Raw genomic sequence first — 17,296 nt, 5'->3', positions numbered from 1 at the left:
TCCACGACACCTTATCGCTGGCAGTCCTCGTAATCCAGTCAATACTGTGCTCCAAGCCAGAAAATTAACCAATCGCAAAGCTGTCAAAGGAAGAGATCATCCCGTCGCTGGACTTCAGCATTAGTCAAGCGGCCACAAAGACTGAGCAGCGAGACGGTCTCGGTGGTGGCGAACCAATTGAGCGCGTCGATCAAGATCTTCAAATGGCGATTGAAGTGCTCCTCGTACTTCCGAATCGACTCTTCGATCCGCTTCATGCGGGCCGGATCGGTGGGTGGAGCAGGGGCAGCAGCAGCAGTGGTCCTGTTGGATCCAGATCCGACCTGTTGTGCTGCTTGAAGACTCGTGTCTGCCTCGTACAAGGTCTTTGTGATATGTTCGACGTATGCGGCAAACATGCCACAGCCAGTCATGAGTTTGGCGTGCAAGCGGAGCAACTTGGCCTGCGTCAAGCCGAGGTCTTTCATGCACGAGTCGAGCATATCAACGTGGTCCTGCATGAGCTCGTCGACGGTTGGTTTGGGTCTGGGATGATGGAGCCCCTGTTTCATCAAGGGTTCTGCTGTTTCAGCAGTAGTGGGCTTGGGCTCGCCTTTTTTGCTTTCGTCCTCATCCTCCTCATCCTCACGCTCCGCCTCGTCCACTTTCACCATGAGCTTTTGCCAATTCGGCTCAATCACCTCGGCAGTGGCGAAGAAGAGCATCTGCTGCACAAAAACCAGCATGCGCGACCGCAGAGTCCACACCCGTCTTTTCCACAGTTCAAACCGCCGGTCTGACGATTTGTGGTTCCATGCTCTTTCCTTCGTGTGTGTTGCCCAGCATGCCACGAGTTGGGTCTCGAGGTGTCGCAGGGCCAAGGTGTACCGGAAAATGAGCTGGTATCGCATGACGGTCTTTCTGCTGATGATCAAGGACAAGGGGAACGGAACCGTGTAGTCGAGCTCGAGGGCATCGAATCCAATGATGTCTTTTTCTTCCTCATCTTTCTTGTCTCTACGAGCCTTTTCTGTTGACGCCGCCTGGGAACCACCACCGACCGCCGTCCCTGGCGTCTTATACTGGTCCATCACGGATTCTGGGTTGTCTTGGTCCATGCCTTGCACGTTCACAACTTTGATTAACCATTGAGTCAACCCTACCGAGTTTAACTTGACCTTGACGTCTTCCTTGAAGGGATCGGCCACTGCGATGCTACCAGGCTGATGGAGCACCAAATCCAGCAAGGACTGCAATTTGCCCACGTTCACATCCCTGTGCTTTTTGCGGAGTTCCGACTCGCTGAGTTCGAGGAAATAGAGGAAGAACTCGGCACGGTCCTGAAAGAAATAGTGTTTCAGCGACCGTAGTCGGCTTCGGAGTGAGTTCTTGGTCAGGAGCAAGTGTAGCAACTCCCTGTTTGCGAAGGAATAGGCATTGTTGACATTGTCGAGGAACCGCGGATCGTCGAACGTCGCTGGGGTATCGACAATCTTACTGGACACATTGACGCCGCCGCATTCACGGACGACGTTGAGATACTTCCCTGCCAGCAACACTTTTTCTTTGACCGCCTCGAGTTGTGGAGGGACTGTTTTGTCCCGAATGTAATACCGCTTCTCCCAGTATTCGTCGGTGTAGTCTTCGTCCAGGCGCTCTCGCTTGATACTTGCTCTTTCGCCGATCAGGAATTCAGAATGAGGATCTTTGATGCCCCCGTGATGGAGCCACTCATTCAGCATGACCATGTACGGCCTGCTGGACTCTCGGAGCAGCATCTCCAGGATCCTTCGTGCTGCAGGATCTCCGGAGAATGTCGATAGTCGATGTGTTAATAAGCCCAAGACATTGCCCCCAATGCACTTCTTCTGGGCCAGGCTTCCTGGAAGGAGGTCGCCTCCCTCCTTGAGCCGTTCAATGATGTTGTCCGCGTCAAAGTCGTCGATGGAGTCGTCAATGTCCTCATCGAGAAGCGAATTCTTTTTGAGTAGTTCTTGTGCCAGTGAGTACAGCTGAGCCAAACATTGCATCGTCGGTATTACAGCAATATGCATCTTGTGTAATGTGAAGCTGGGGTCATTCAATACTTTCATTTCCAACTGAGCGACAAGAATCAGAAAGTCTTTGAGGATGTTACGAATGGCGGCGCAAAGGGCCTGGTTCACAGAGCCAAACTCCTCTCTGCTTTGGACCTCGGTGAAAGCCTCCAGGGCGCAGTGGTGAGTAGCCATGGACAGCATGGAGCTGGTCAAATCCTTCAGACTCGGATCCAGGCCCGGCAATGGGTGGAAAGTTGGCCCGTTCAGTCGATCCTTCTCATCGCTGGGGTTATAGATGTCTCGGAAACGGATGTACTGGCCCTCAAAGCCCATGAAGACATACAGAAGGTCGTCCAGTATGACTCGTTCTTGCTCTTGCATCGACATTGTCTCCAGCGGCATGGGATCAAGAGTCGAAGGGGCAGTTCGCGATAGCGGTGGTGCTGTCACCCTGGTCGCGAGAGGGGCTGAGGAGTGTGGGATCAGCGACACTGTGGGAGCCCATCCTTCTACAGAGTTGTAAGCGCCTTTCCATGATCGTTCCAACAAACGGTGAAGTACACACCTGTATCCTCATCCTTCGGCGGTCGCTTCGAGACAGGGCTTCCAACACTCCGCCGGCGATCGAGATTGGTCCGCCGACTTTCGACATTCGAGCTCTCCTTCCTCGGACTTCTTCGTGTCACCAGTGTCTCGGTCGTGGTAACAATGGACTTCTCCCGCCGTCTTTCGACGCCGCTAAACCTGTTCTCGCTCTTGGTATGCTTGTGTGTCCCTTCACCGACCTCGCTGTAGGCCGTTGGATATATGGGGGAGTCGGTGTCGCGGGTAAAGGGTCGTTCGTAATGCCTGGACCGAGTTGAATTTACACGAGATGGTCCGTCAGGAAGGTGACTACTTCGTCGCTCAGCGGCCGAGGCACTCCTGTAATGCATGGAGGCCATGTCTTCAACACGTCATTGTTCGTTTCGATATCAGAGGCTCATCATGGGGTCTGCATTATTGCATCGGTATTCGATTGTCTCGTTGGAGTATCTACAACATTGTAGGTGGTGCAGTGCGGTGGACGAGCATGGCGGGCGCGTCGGACATTGACGCGACTCTCTCGGACACACAACCAATGAACCTCTATTCAGGGCCTCGCAAGGCTGGCTTAACTGACAGCTGACTAAGCAGAGGCTAGAACATTACCAGCACAAGGCTGCTAGAGCGGCGGCATCTTGGCAGACTGCGGTACCTGGGAGCAATCGTGCCATGGAGTGTTGCGCGTTGACCGTGCCTGTCTCCAAGAGCGCATAACATAAGGTACATCTCGTTTCAAGAAACCTTTTTTTGTCCAGCTTTCTACCCGAGTGCTTTGCCCTTCGCTGCTTCGACAAGCCCCATTCGAGCACAAACCAGTATTTCGAATAAATCAGTGACACCACCGCTCTTCGTCCGGTTGCCGCGGATTGACGACTGCTACCTCCCCCGATAGTTGGGTGGCCTTCAAGCTACCAGACTTATCCTTCCAAAATGTTTATTGCACGGAGCGAATACGATCGCGGGATCAAGTGAGCAGGCTTCTTCTATCTGTTCGGCATGTACTAATCCGCAACAGCACCTTCTCGCCCGAAGGCCGTCTCTTTCAGGTCGAGTACTCCCTAGAAGCCATCAAACTTGGTTCCACGGCTATTGGGGTATGCAGATGAATCTTCCAGCAACTGTTACCACTTGCTTACCCGCATAGGTTGCCACGTCTCATGGAGTCCTCCTCGGTGTCGAAAAGCGTGTTACTTCGCCCCTGCTTGTTTCCTCCAGCATAGAGAAGATTGTCGAGATTGACAGACATATTGGCTGCGCTATGTCCGGTCTCCAAGCTGACGCACGGAGCATGATTGAGCATGCCCGGATAGAGTCGCAAAACCACGCCTTCAACTTCAACGAGAAACTGGGAGTGGAGAGTTGCACACAAGCCATTTGTGATCTGGCACTGAGATTTGGCGAGGGAGCTCAAGGCGAGGAATCAATAATGAGTCGGCCATTTGGTGTTGCTCTGTTGATTGCCGGTTGGGACGAAGACAACGGGCCACAATTGTAAGCCGTGTCGTTCTCTGTCACCAGCTACCACTGACGAAACCAGATACCATGCTGAACCGTCAGGCACATTTTACCGCTATGATGCAAAGGCCATCGGATCCGGTAGTGAAGGCGCCCAGGCTGAGCTACAATCAGAATATCACAGATCATTGACGCTAGAAGAAGCCGAGACCTTGGTATTGAAGACCCTGAAGCAGGTTATGGAGGAAAAGCTGGATGCGAAGAACGTGCAACTGGCCAGCGTCACCAAAGAGAAGGGCTTCCAGATCTACAGTGACGAGCAGATGAGCACGGTGGTTGCAAGACTGGAAGGTGACTGAAGATAAGTCAAATAAATGGTCGACATCTGCAATTGAATCAGTCGAGACACAAGCATGATACTGGCGTCAAGGCGCGACAATGGGCAGCCGCTTCGAGCGGCAAGCAATTCGCTTTCGAGCACAAATGAAAGAGTCTTGACGATCATGCACACAAGCTCTCGCCAAATTTTATTGTTTTATATGCTACTGCTGAAATCTAGGTCTATCACTTCAGAAGCTCCAACATTGACCCGCAGGGAACATGTTGGCGGGGACTAGGGGACTTCGTCATCACCCGATTTGTGCAGCGATAACGGATCTTAAATCATTTATTCGTACGGACGCTCCGCCTGGGGAGTGATGCGAGCGATGTGTCGTCGCTGACCGTCCTCCCAGTCAATCAGGGCAGAGTGTGCTATGGCAGGTCAGGCAAAGCTCACAGGTCAAAAGGGACGACGACACTTACCAGTAACGCGGTTGTCCCACACAACAACGGTGTTCGGCTTCCATCTAACTCTGCATTGCAGATCTTGGCTCAAAGCGATGTGGTCATACAAAAACTTGAGCAGATAGTCGCTCTCCTCTTGTTTAAAGCCGACGATATAACGGGTGAACTGCGGGTTGACATACAACGCCTTCTCCCCAGTCGCAGGGTGAGTTCTCACAACCGGATGAATGGACCTGGGCACGAGTCAGCTACTGGCCGTCGACCGAACTGGCCACGGTTGCCCAAAACTTACGAGACCGGGTTTCTTCTGACGAAAGAACCTCTGTTCTCGGCGCTTATGGCTTGCTCGTATCCCGAATGAACAGCCTGGAGGCCCGCCAGACGCTCGCGGAAAGCGGGCGACAGTCTCTCGTAGGCCTTTGCCTGGTTAACGAAGAGGGTGTCGCCACCCGCGTCCGGAACGTCGAGACCATAGAGGAAAGTGGTGCCCGGAGGCTGATTCTCGTAAGTGACATCGCTGTGCCAGGCGATGGAGTTGGTCCGGCTGCTCAAGAAGTCCAGGAAAGAACGGTCATCGGCGCCGCGGTGGACAAGGTGGACTTCAGGATATCCCGCAGGTGCTCCACTGAACACCCTGTCAGTATCAAGGTCATGTCGCGCTTGGGAAACAATCGCCTTTACCTGGTAGGGTGGATGTGTAGTCTGCCAAAGTACCGTCCAAACTCCAAGGCCTTCTCAATGGGAAGGTTTGCGAAGTCTTGGTCTCGGAAGGCCACGACCTTTCGTTGGGCAACCAACAGCGCCAGCTCATCTTTACCCTTGTCGTCCAACTGGGACAGCTGGACGCCCGTAACTTCTGCGCCGATGGAGGCGGTGATGTTCTCGATCTTGACCCCTTCCTTCAACAAGTTCGGGAAGGACGGATCGGCGTCTTTGCCATGCTCGTAGTGCTCGAACGGCTCCAGGGGAGGATATCTGGACGGTATCATTGTGTCAGTATTGAGTTGTAGGGGCCAAGCCAGCCACGAAGGCGCCACGGCAGGGGTTAAACCTCACTTTTGTCCCTTCTCGTTATCCCATACCGGCAGATAATGAGGATAGGCAGCTGCAGAGAACTTGCCGGTGCCCTTCAATTCATTCTCCTCAAGGAAGCCGGTTGTGTTGTTGATTTCCTTGTAAGCACCAACGCCGCCCTGGACAGTTGGGGGTGGGACAGACGAGGCTGTGTTGGCGGAAACTGCTGTAGCCATTTTGAAGTTCCGAGTATACGAGTACACAACGAGCACGCTATTTTCCAAATTTTAAGACGGCAATCTCCCTGAAGAAGAAGACGACCTTTGCTTGGTTATATATATCTACGACTACTGGCGCTACAGGCTCGCAGTGGATAGTCGGCACCACTGGCAGCTGGAGAAAACTGGTGAATCTGGTCGTTAACCAACAAGCGAGCGAACTCGTGGCGCTTTGTTGGCCGGTTGCGCAACCTAAGTCGCACGTCACCCCGCAAGCATTTTCGTGGCCCGACGACAGCTTCCTGATGAAGCACAGATGGGCCAAAGACGGTCTTGCGAAAGGGCGCTGGTGCTGGCGGATGGTTGTCGATTGGCGATGGGCAGCGCGCACGCCTTCTGGCTCAGAATTGCGTGATTTGCTCAAGACGGCAGGTCAGTTTCGCTCGCTTCCCCTTGATGGACCCCTTCGTCCACGTCTCTCGCACCAGAAACATAACATCGTCGTCTCCATCAGACCCTTGGGTCGACGGACAGGCCATCTGATAATCATGTCTGCCAATAACGGCGCCCCCAAGCTTGCTGTCCCTAACGTGTTTTGGTTGGGACGGAGTCCCGCGAGACTATGTCGACATTGGGCGAAACGTCGTCGCCATGAAGGATCCATTCCGCCATAGCGCCGACGATCAGACAATCTTGTTCTCCTGACAGTACAACGGCATTGCCACCGCGGACGATGGCGAGCTCGGCGGCCCCTGAGATCGTTACTATTGAGATCGTTAATTGGGCGAGTGTTCTTCGAGGAAAACTCGGGTTACACCCTCCGGGCCGGCAGATCTCTTACCCTTGCATCGAGAATTGCCAGCTGGGGATCTCAAGAAGCACGCCATGCTCATATCTTTTTATCTCGGCGGCTGGAAACGCAGAGAAGAGCACGTCATCATGAATGTAACAGAAGGAAAGACAGCCCTGCAACAAGGGCCATGTTGCAGAGGCCGAAAGATATATCTAAAGGTAGGGCGAGGACGAGAATCTCTACCGAGTTGCGAGATTCTACCGGACGTTGACCTCCAGGCTGCCTTCCAATTAACATCATCGCCGCTTGGGTGCATACAGCAGAGAAACCAACCCTAGTCCAGACCCAGGATGGCCACGCCCAGGTCGACAGGTAGCTCGCGTGACCTAGAGTCGGAGCTCAAGAGAGACAAAGAAGCGGTGCCAACCGTTGCCAGCTCTCTCGAGAACGGTGTCGCCTCTAGCAACAGCAGCTTTATTTCTGGGGATAAGACGTTTCTTCGGGTTCCTGGCGAAGACATTTATGTTCCCATCGACAAGTACGAAGGCCGGCATCGATGGGACCCTCAATTTCAATGGGATCCCATTGAAGAGAAACAGCTCGTGAGGAAGATCGACCTCAGGATATGCACATGGGTCTGCCTCACGTTTTTTGCGCTCCAGCTCGATCGTGCCAACATTGTACAAGCTCTGACGGACAATATGCTGGACGACCTCCACATCAACACCAACGATTACAACTACGGCCAGACCATTTTTTATCTGTGCTTCCTGGCGGCGGAACTGCCGTCGCAATTGATATCGAAGAAACTAGGACCCGACAGGTGGATTCCTATCCAGATGGTTTCCTGGAGTCTCGTGGCTAGTTTCCAAGCCTTTCTCAACGGAAGATCATCCTTTTATGCCTGTCGAGCCTTGTTAGGATTGATTGAAGGAGGAGTAAGTTTTTGGTCCCTCATCGCGTCCTCTACACGCCCTTTCTTTTCTTTCAATCTCCCCTCGGCCTATGCCTGGCTCTCGTTGTTCTTTCTGCATCCTCAGACAGACATAGTCTCGAGACTGATAACTGACAAAACACCAGTTCATACCCGACAACATCCTATACCTATCATACTGGTACACCGGCAAAGAGCTCCCCGCACGGCTCGCCTGGTTCTGGACATCGTATCAAGCGACCAGCATCGTGGGCGCATTCCTCGCGGCCGCGATCCTGACGATGCGCGGTGTGAACGGCATGGCCGGATGGCGATGGCTGTTTGCGCTCGAGGGGACACTGACGGGTCTGATCGGCGTCGCGACATACTTTTACATGCCGCCGTCGCCGTGCCAAACGGCATCACGGTTCCGGGGCAAGAACGGCTGGTTCACGGAGCGACAGGAAAAGATCATGGTCAACCGGATCCTGCGCGACGACCCGTCCAAGGGCGACATGCACAACCGACAAGCAGTTACCCCGAAACTGCTGTGGTATGCCCTGTGCGACTGGGAGATGTGGCCCATCTACCTGATCGGCCTGTCGTTTTTGATCCCCAACCAGCCGATCACGCAGTATCTGTCGCTGATCCTAAAGCAGTCGTTCGGTCGGTTCGAGGTCAACATGTTGACCATCCCGTCCTACGTGCTCTTCATCATCAATTTGTTGTTCTTCACCTGGCTGTCGGAGAAGGTCGGCCAACGGTTCCTCATGGGCCTGGTCAGCCAATTCTGGGTCTTGCCTCTACTCATTGTCTCGGAGTTTCTGTCCCCGGACGCCTCCAGATGGGTCAAGTATACTCTTGCCACATTGCTGGTGGGAGCCCCCTACGTCCATGCCATCCATGTCGCCATCACCAGTCGCAACGCTGGCTCCGTGCGCACGCGTACTGTCGCCTCGGCGCTGTATAACATGTTTGTTCAGGCGAGCAGTATCATCGGATCGAATGTGAGTTCTATTTTCCCATCAAGTTTAACTCGGTCTGCTTTTTCGTCTGTTTGAACCCCTCGTTAACATTGATAGATTTTCCGAAACGACGACAAACCCCTCTATCGTCGAGGGTACAAAGTACTCATCATCATCTGCGCATACAACATTCTTCTGTTTATATTTGCCAAATTCTTCTATGTCTGGAGAAACAAGGTCCGCGACCGCAAGTGGAACTCCATGACGCCCGAGGAGCAAAGGACTTATCTGGCCACCACCACCGATCGCGGGAATAAGTTGCTCACCTTCCGATTTGCTCATTAAGAAGGCAACCCTACGGAACAAGAACAATTTCATACAGTACAAACGGGGGAAGAAATCTAGATGACTGGACTGGTGAAAGATACAAAAGCAATACAATATAAGAGGAGAATATACCTATAGGTAGATGGATAGAATGTCATTAGAGCCCCGGCTTCTCATTTATGGTCCAAGATCACCCTGGGCTTCCAGTGACTATGGGAATTTACGTGGAAGTGTAAGTCGTGCAGTACCTACCTTACTAGGTAGTGCCTCTACTACACAGGTACTAGGTAGCACCTCTAACCCTCGTATCAATGGGTCGGCTTCAAGTTTCAAGGTTTTCCTTTATGTAGTAGACAGGCGTTATAATACTACCAGTACTTACCTACACACCGAATACAGGTCAACGCCACGCCACGCTCGGAGTCATCAAGTCAAAAGGTCTTTGAACGATTGGATCGCAAAAGGGCCCAGCTGGTGGTCGTGAAACCGATGTCATATTCTAGCAGTAGCAGCACCTTTACATACTAGTACATCTATCTGGTCTTTATCTGTGACCTGTCTCCCCTTCCCCTTCCTCCGTTCTTTTGTAATTCAGACACAGGCTGCAGGTCCCAAGCCTATCCACCCACTGCATGCAATGCTCCGGCATCACAAGTCTAGTCTCGCTCACGAGCGAAGCCAGATACTGAACCAGTCACTGCAAAGTAATGTAATATGTACAACGTAATGTCGTATTGTGATGGTGAGAGACCAATTGCCCGCAGGAGACATGACCGAGAAACAATAGCTGCTGGAGCCTCCCAACCCAAACCTACCTCAAGGGGGAAAGAAAGGACGACCAGGGTGTGCTGAGTCCAACTAGGCTCTAGCTGGCAGTCGTGGCTCCCGACTGCGTGCCCTTGGTAAGACCGAGCTCCTCGTAGAAGGCGTCCGTCTTGGGCTCTCTGCCGAGGAACTCAATCAGAGTCTTCATCTCGTCCTGGCTCCCGCCCTTTTCGAGAACCGTGTAGCGGTACCGTCGACCCTCCTTGGGATCCATCGGATTCTTCTTGAAGACCGAGTAGAACATGTCGGTCGAGTAAACTTGCGAACTCAGGTAGCCATAGTAGCCTGTACAAAAGAAAAAGGAACGTTAGCATGAAGCCCTCTCACTCTTTTCGGTATCTGTCAAACAAATAAAACTCACCGGCATCATAACCACCCATCAAATGACCAAAGGTGGCTTGACCGTTACCCCAGCCGTAACCTTGACCCAGAGCCTCTGGGCCGTCGATCTTACTGATATCCTTCCTAAGGTAGTTGTAAGTCTCGGAGATGTTCATGGCCTCGAGGCTCTCGTGATCCTTGGCTTCATGGATGGTCATGTCGAAGATGCCAAAGTGGAGCTGCCGAAGGTTGAACAGAGCTCCGTTCAGGTTCTTGGTCTTGATCAACTTCTCAATGAGATCATCTGGGATGCGTTCCTCGGGCTTCTTGCTGGTGGCATCTATGCCTTGGGCTTCTCTCCACGAGCTGTAGTAGTCTGGTGACAGGGTCGAATAGTGTCTGCTCAAGGATTTCAGCTGAGACGGCGTCCAGCACCAGTTCTCCAGCATCTGGCTCGGGGCTTCCACAAAATCCCGGACCGTGTTGGTGCCGTGGAACCGTGAGTATGTGGTGCGGGCCACGAGATCGTGGATGCCGTGACCCAACTCGTGGAACAGGGTGGTCACTTCATCGTGCTTCAGCAGACTCGGTTTCTTGGCCGTAGGCTTGGAGAAATTGCAAACAAGCGCCGTGGCCGGGTATCTTCTGGTGCCGTTCTCGGTGATGAAGCCCGGTTGAAGATTGAAATTGGCCGCGTGTCCATATTTGCCGGTCCGCGGGAAGAGATCCAGATAGAGATAACCCACGAACCCGCTTCCTTCGCCCTCGTCGTCCCAGACACTGAAGACCTGAACTTCGTCATGCCAGACAATGTCGGAGCCTTTGCCGGAAGCGGAGATGGCGTCGCGGTCCTCGCCCACCACCTCGACAAACTCCAATCCAAACAGTTGTTCAAAGATCTCTAGCATGCCCTTGATCGTGGTCTGCAGCGGGAAGTACTCAGAGATCAACTGTTGGTCGAGCTGGTAGTCCTTTTCTTCCATCATCCGGTCATAAAACCGATGATCCCACAGGTAGTATCGTCCGTCAAACTTCTCATTCCGCGACTCCAGGTCAGACTTCTTCAGCGCCTTCAAAGTTTCTATCTCATCCAATCCGCCCTGGCTCAACCTATTGCGAAGGTCGCCCAAGAAATCGTCGACCGTCTCCGGCGTCTTAGCCATCTTGTCCTCGATCCTGAACGCAGCGTGGTTGGGATATCCCAGCAAACGAGCGGCTTCATCCCGCAGTAGTATGGCTTCTCGAAACAATGGGACGTTCTGATTACACTTGTTTTCGTTGGCGATAAAGACCTTTTGGCGGGTGGCACTGTTGGTGGCGTACTTGAGGGTCGGAAACAGGTCGGGATACTTAAACGTCAGCCAGTATTTGTCGCCTTCCTTCTTCAACAATGAGATGACGTCCTCGGGTACGCCGTTCAGTTCTTCCGCGGTGAACCATAGACCACCATTCTCTTCGTTGAGGTTCTTGGAGAAGGCAATGCTCAGGGAGCTCAGTCTCTTTTTGATCTCCTTAAACCGGTCCCTCTTGGGCCCTGCTGGGATGTTCAACCCATTCCGCACAAACCCCTTGTGTTCCTTCTCCAGCAGCCTCTGCGACTCCGGGTCCAATTTGTCCCCTCTCTTCAAGGCAGCATCCACCAGTTTGAACACATCTTCCCGCATGGCCGCCTCAATGCTGAAGTCATCCATGAGCTTTTCGGCCTCGGTCGATGCATCCCGCAGTGATTGATCCGTAGACACAGACTGATAGAACCCGAGAATATGTGCCTTCAGGGACTGTTTGTTCTCGTCGTGAGCCATGGGCAGAAGGACGTTGTGGAAGCTGGCATCTTTTGCTTGGACCGACGCCACGATATCATCTGTGATCTTTCTGGAAGTATCCAACAATTTCTTGGTATCTTCAATCACCGACTCTGGCGTGGCCGTGAATAGCGGGGGTGCCTGAGGAGGCTTGCGAAATGTGTCGCCCGCCATGGAGGAGGTCGTCACCGGTCTGAACGGACTGATGGTAGATGTTGCTGGCCTCAACGGTCGAATTTGGTTCAGGATAGAACCTAACCGGCTGGGGGCGCGGAAGGGAGCCAGGATGACGAGGCAGACGACAGAGAAGAGAGCGAGGGAGGAGAGAAGGACGAGGACTGACTTTGGGCGAGCCAGATTGATATAGATGACAGGTGCCGCCTTCTAGGGCATGGACGGATGGACTGTACAAACGTTGATGGTTGATAACCTCCGTTGCCTTTGAAAACAAGCTTGTCAAGCTCTCATGGAAAACAGACCGTGTGCTTGAGTGCTGTGTGTCGGTAATCAAATAATTGATGGTTTGTAGTTGTGACCCGTACAACGCAAGAAGCCGAGATCCGCGTTGTCGATTCGGCGAATACTAGCGAAATAGCACCTATAACACAATGCTACTACTACTATACTGCAATACATTGTCCTTCCCACGATCTTCCACAAACATATGACAGTTATCAATGGTATCTAGGGCTTGATCTCTGCGTATACCTGGGAAGTGAATACTAGGCCGCCTTCCTGCTTGGAATCAACCAGTGCCGTATGGACGGAGTCCTGCCCGTACGACGTGGATTTCTACACTCTCCCAATCATTGGATACCCGGCCAGGGGGACCAAGGACTTGACCGCATGAATTCTTTTGCTGCGTTAAGCTCTCGTGTGCCAGCGTACCGTATATCAGCATCTCCTGTTCTCCACAGCATTCCCTGACTCATTGGAGTCGTCCACCGAGGCAATTGACTGCTCGCACCAACGTTGGCACGCATTCTCCATTTCTTGTCTCAAGATCCTCCCACATCTCCCAAATAGTAGCCCACAGCATTCCCCTTGCAGGCCCCAGCCTCTTAGTCGTCATCAGTGTGCGAACGCATGCCAGACAACATCCCTTCTGGACTGTCTCATCGGCTCCAGGCGTGTTGCACATTACAAGCACAGTTATCAAACTCCGCCAGGCAAACAAGGCGCTGCCTGTGAGGATGTTGGGTTGAGACTGCTGGTCGAGGTGTGTGAGAACACCATGATTGTTCCACCGACGTGGCGAGAAATTGCCATACGAAGTGAGCAAAAGCCTTCGGCTGGTCACGACAGAAAAAGCTCAGATAAAGCCTGAACCAAATAGCCCAGTTTGCGCACGGGGACATAGCGTAGTCATCATGATTCGGATTGCACCGTTTGCCTTCGTCTCGTTAGCGGACTGCACTGGGCGTTTGCGGTAAGCACACTTACGACAGCCAATCCATGCCCTCGTTTATTCCTTTGCCATCGATCACTGAACAGGCAACAATACTCCAATTGCGATCTCTCAGCTCACCCAGCTTCAAGGCTTCTGATATCTCGCCAGCACCTTGGGCCCCAGGCTGCCCAGCACAGTGAGTGGAAAGTCTCCTACGTGTTCGTCAAGACTGAACATACCTGATCTTGTTTGTTTGCAAAGACTAATAACGCCGCATCTTTCAGCTCGTCTTCGTTCAACATTGACCTTAATTCGTCGGCCGCAATTTCTAGTCTTTCAATATCCGTCGAGTCGATCACAAAGATGACCGCGGCAGTGTTGGCATAATATGATCTCCAATAAGGCCGGATGGACGTCTGTCCACCCAAGTCCCAGACATCAAAATTGAGATTGCCGTATTGGACAGATCTTGGTTATTTATCAGCAAGACTTCTGGTAGAGGTCTTGGAGGACTCACTCAACGTTGAATCCGATCGTTGGTATCGTAGTTACCACTTCACCAATCTGACTAGATAAGCACGTATAGTTGCTTGACTTGCATAGAAACATACCTTTAATCTGTACAGAAGTGTTGTCTTGCCGGCATTATCCTGAGTGGTTCAGTTAGTTTTCAAGAGGTTTGCCGGATCAAGAAGGCTTACAAGGCCCAATATCAATATTCGGATATCCTTCTTCCCCCAAATCAGGTTGGAAAAGTATTTAGATATAGAGCCTCCCATCGTAACAGACGCAAAACAGGTTGGAGGCAGTGGCTGATACGGTGGAGAGCGGTCAGAAATTCATACCGCCAGACGTAGAGAGCTCGACCTCCAGCAGCGTGATAGGCGATCACAAGGGTGAAATGGCTCAATCTAGAGTTTGTGGCCCTGAATTGTCAATAGAACGGGTAAATAATTCGGGAAGAGAGTAAGGTTGAGGGCTGGTTGTTGTTGTTCAAGTCGTTGATTGTTAAACCAGATGTCACCGACGCTTCAAGGAAACACCATGTCACGTGAGCATCTGATATCTCGCCGGTTTATGGCGTTGACATCCATCTCAGTTCACCAGTTTATTTGTCGCGGTAATTAGAGTTGCAAGCAGTTGGGAACCAGCCCCTTCACTCACTTTAACCTGAAAAGCATGTCTCACTACGAACCTCAAAAGAATTCCTCCCGAACCCGCGTCTATTTCACGACTCATGCAGCACGCCGAATGCCCAACTGAATAACCACCCTACGGCGCATGAAACGGTTCATGCGCGATTTGTCCAGCTTGTGATCTCGTCACTGAGCCATCTCTGAGTTCCACAGTCAGCAAAATGGTTGGCAAGAAGAGTGGAAAGGCTCTCCTCAGGGAGGAGGGCCTGGAGAGGACGGACAACAACATGGAGTTGACGTCCTGGCCTCAAATCATGGCCATCAACCAGAAGAACTACTACACAGGTATGCACTGGCGATGTGGGCAATATGGACTCAGACTAACGGTCCGCAGACTACTTGAAACGAGACGAACAGATCTTGGCTTTTCGGTCGCAGCAGGAAGAGGCTCGGATCAAGATGATCAAACAGGCAAGAGACAGGGACAGAGCATTGGCCCAAGGGAAAGCCGTGGGTCCGGACGGCGACATTGAAATGGAAGAAGGCGAGGAAGGCGCCGAAGACGAAGCGTCCAGCGGCACAAAGACCATCGTGATTCACATTGGATCGCAAAATCTCCGCGTAGGACTTGCGAGCGATGCGCTCCCTAAAACCGTCCCTATGGTCATTGCCCGCCGCGCGCCCCTTTCGGAAAGCGAGGAAGGAGACGGAGAACCAGCTCCTAAACGCGCCAAGCTGGACAATGGACTGCCACCGCCTGAACCGGAAAAACGGTTTGGCGAGGACTTTGCCAAAAAGTTCTCTGGCATGTCGAACGAACTCAAAATGAGGATGAGAATGAACAAGAGAAAGGTGTTGCCACAGTCACGGGATATGGTCACCAGTTACAATCGAAGAAGCACCTACGAGACGATTACAGAGCACAACGATACGATGCGGATCGAATGGACAGATACATCAGGAGGAGAAAAGGGTGCTCCTGCTTACATCACCGGTAAAGCTGCCCTTCGCATCCCGGACCAGTCGACGCCCAGGTACAAATTGTACTGGCCCATTCGCCTAGGATGGATCAATGAACGCGACTACGATTCGAAGCGACTGTTGTGGGAGGACATACGAATCATTATCGAGGATGCCATCAAATCTCAACTGGATATCAAAATCCGAACGCGTGCCGATTGGAGTCAATACAGCAGTGTCATTGTCATCCCGGATTACTACGAGAGAACATATGTCTCAAGCCTACTAAACATGGCTATTACCGAGTTTGGGTTCGCAAAAGTTTGTTTTATCCAAGAGAGCCTTGCGGCTTCATTTGGAGCAGGATTCACGACATGTTGCATTGTGGACATTGGCGCTCAGAAAACCTCCATAGCCTGCGTTGAGGATGGAATGGTCATCGATAACTCGCGGGTCAACCTGAAATATGGGGGACGTGATATCACCGACGCCTTTGTCAAGATGATCATCTACAATCACTTTCCTTATTCGGAAATCAACGTCAACCGTCGGTATGATTTCCAGCTTGCCGAAGAGCTCAAGCAGAAATTCTGCACTATGAACGAAGCCGATATCTCGGTCCAACTTTATGACTTTCACCTCCGAGCTCCAGGTCAGGATACCAGAAAATACACGTTCAAAATCTACGACGAGGTGATACTGGCGCCAATAGGATTATTCAAGCCAGAGATTTTCGATCATAGTGGAAAATTGGACGGTCGTCGCAAACTGGTGGACAAGTCATACGACATCTACGATGGCAAGCCGAATGACCCAAGCTCATCCGCACAAGCAGAGATCCTGACTATAATCGCACCTGAGGAGGTTTTGAGTTCCACGACCAAGTCTAACGCGAAGCCCAACGGTCTCGCTAACGGCGTGAAAGAGGAAGCTGTCAATGGCTCCCGCCGCCCGTCTTTCAGCAATATCAAGGAAATGGATGCCACACCTCAGCCATCGACAGCGAGCTCCCCAGCACGCAATCTCGACGGGACGCCTCAGCCTGACGACAATGGTGTTGTGCCTCAGAAGGACGAGAAACCAAAAGCCGAGGAGGAGCCGGAGGAAGAACCGGTGAGTATCGAGAGACGTGATGATCTACTTCCAATCTATCCACTCCATAAAGCCGTCCTGGCTTCCGTAACACATGCGGCACGTGGCTCTCCGCAAAAGACCAGCGATCTTCTAAGCGGCATCATGGTCATTGGTGGCACGAGTATCATCCCAGGCCTGGCTCAGTATCTTGAGGACACACTCAAAGGCGAGCAACCTGACTATGGCAAAGACATCCTTATCGGACGTCCGCCTCGGGAACTTGATCCGCAGGTTGTTGTATGGAAAGGTGGGGCTGTGTTCGGCCGTATGAGCCGCACCAACGACAGCTGGATCAACGGGTTTCTGTATGAGAGACTGGGAGACCGAGTGCTGGCTCACAAACTGATGTGGGCTTGGTGAGCTCCACAAGGTTGATTTGAGCAGTCGTGTTATGACCATGATGTAAAATCAATACACTCAGTGCTATTTTGATGTCTGCAGAAGCACGTAGCAGGAGGTATTTGACTTCCATATCCAGCCCACAATCCTTTCGTTGGTTGCGACGATTGTAATGTAGCTGGTTTCATGCCAGAGCCTTGTCTAATCGTAGCCTCAGAGATCCTGCAAGGCTGAAATCATGTGATATACTGTAGCCTCGCCTTTCGTCATTGGCTTGAACGGAATCCCCAGAAAATGATTCTCCAACTTCAAGTT

General features: G+C 52.1%; 7 protein-coding genes across 7 annotated transcripts; 3 read left to right on the top strand and 4 right to left on the bottom strand.

Moving 5' to 3' along the window:
• Positions 1-83: 83 nt before the first annotated feature.
• Positions 84-2,953, bottom strand: HMPREF1120_07170 (a disintegrin and metalloproteinase domain 8; the record flags this gene model as incomplete). Its single annotated transcript, XM_009161385.1, has 2 exons — positions 84-2,527; positions 2,584-2,953. 2 exons carry the CDS (start codon positions 2,951-2,953, stop codon positions 84-86), a joined length of 2,814 nt encoding a protein of 937 aa, XP_009159633.1.
• Positions 2,954-3,533: 580 nt separating this feature from the next.
• Positions 3,534-4,417, top strand: HMPREF1120_07169 (proteasome component PUP2; the record flags this gene model as incomplete). The annotated part of the gene is made up of 4 exons (XM_009161384.1): positions 3,534-3,571; positions 3,619-3,697; positions 3,748-4,094; positions 4,141-4,417. 4 exons carry the CDS (start codon positions 3,534-3,536, stop codon positions 4,415-4,417), a joined length of 741 nt encoding a protein of 246 aa, XP_009159632.1.
• A 308-nt stretch (positions 4,418-4,725) lies between these two features.
• Positions 4,726-6,094, bottom strand: HMPREF1120_07168 (taurine dioxygenase; the record flags this gene model as incomplete). The annotated part of the gene is made up of 5 exons (XM_009161383.1): positions 4,726-4,811; positions 4,863-5,077; positions 5,137-5,469; positions 5,526-5,819; positions 5,901-6,094. The coding sequence occupies 5 exons, from the start codon at positions 6,092-6,094 to the stop codon at positions 4,726-4,728; spliced, it is 1,122 nt and encodes a 373-aa protein (XP_009159631.1).
• Positions 6,095-7,219: 1,125 nt separating this feature from the next.
• Positions 7,220-9,092, top strand: HMPREF1120_07167 (retrograde regulation protein 2; the record flags this gene model as incomplete). Its single annotated transcript, XM_009161382.1, has 3 exons — positions 7,220-7,807; positions 7,950-8,789; positions 8,865-9,092. 3 exons carry the CDS (start codon positions 7,220-7,222, stop codon positions 9,090-9,092), a joined length of 1,656 nt encoding a protein of 551 aa, XP_009159630.1.
• Positions 9,093-9,939: 847 nt separating this feature from the next.
• On the bottom strand, positions 9,940-12,196 carry HMPREF1120_07166 (thimet oligopeptidase; the record flags this gene model as incomplete). Its single annotated transcript, XM_009161381.1, has 2 exons — positions 9,940-10,184; positions 10,261-12,196. The coding sequence occupies 2 exons, from the start codon at positions 12,194-12,196 to the stop codon at positions 9,940-9,942; spliced, it is 2,181 nt and encodes a 726-aa protein (XP_009159629.1).
• Positions 12,197-13,461: 1,265 nt separating this feature from the next.
• Positions 13,462-14,191, bottom strand: HMPREF1120_07165 (ADP-ribosylation factor-like protein 1; the record flags this gene model as incomplete). The annotated part of the gene is made up of 5 exons (XM_009161380.1): positions 13,462-13,596; positions 13,652-13,880; positions 13,930-13,976; positions 14,024-14,062; positions 14,114-14,191. 5 exons carry the CDS (start codon positions 14,189-14,191, stop codon positions 13,462-13,464), a joined length of 528 nt encoding a protein of 175 aa, XP_009159628.1.
• Positions 14,192-14,529: 338 nt separating this feature from the next.
• Positions 14,530-17,126, top strand: HMPREF1120_07164 (uncharacterized protein). Its single transcript, XM_009161379.1, has 2 exons — positions 14,530-14,893; positions 14,943-17,126. Exons 1-2 carry the CDS (start codon positions 14,770-14,772, stop codon positions 17,000-17,002), a joined length of 2,184 nt encoding a protein of 727 aa, XP_009159627.1. The 5' UTR covers positions 14,530-14,769; the 3' UTR covers positions 17,003-17,126.
• The last annotated feature ends 170 nt before the right edge of the window (positions 17,127-17,296 follow it).

The sequence above is a fragment of the Exophiala dermatitidis genome, assembly GCF_000230625.1.
Source record: "Exophiala dermatitidis NIH/UT8656 unplaced genomic scaffold supercont1.6, whole genome shotgun sequence".
Taxonomy (NCBI): domain Eukaryota; kingdom Fungi; phylum Ascomycota; class Eurotiomycetes; order Chaetothyriales; family Herpotrichiellaceae; genus Exophiala; species Exophiala dermatitidis.
This window is presented reverse-complemented; position numbering and strand designations above follow the sequence as displayed.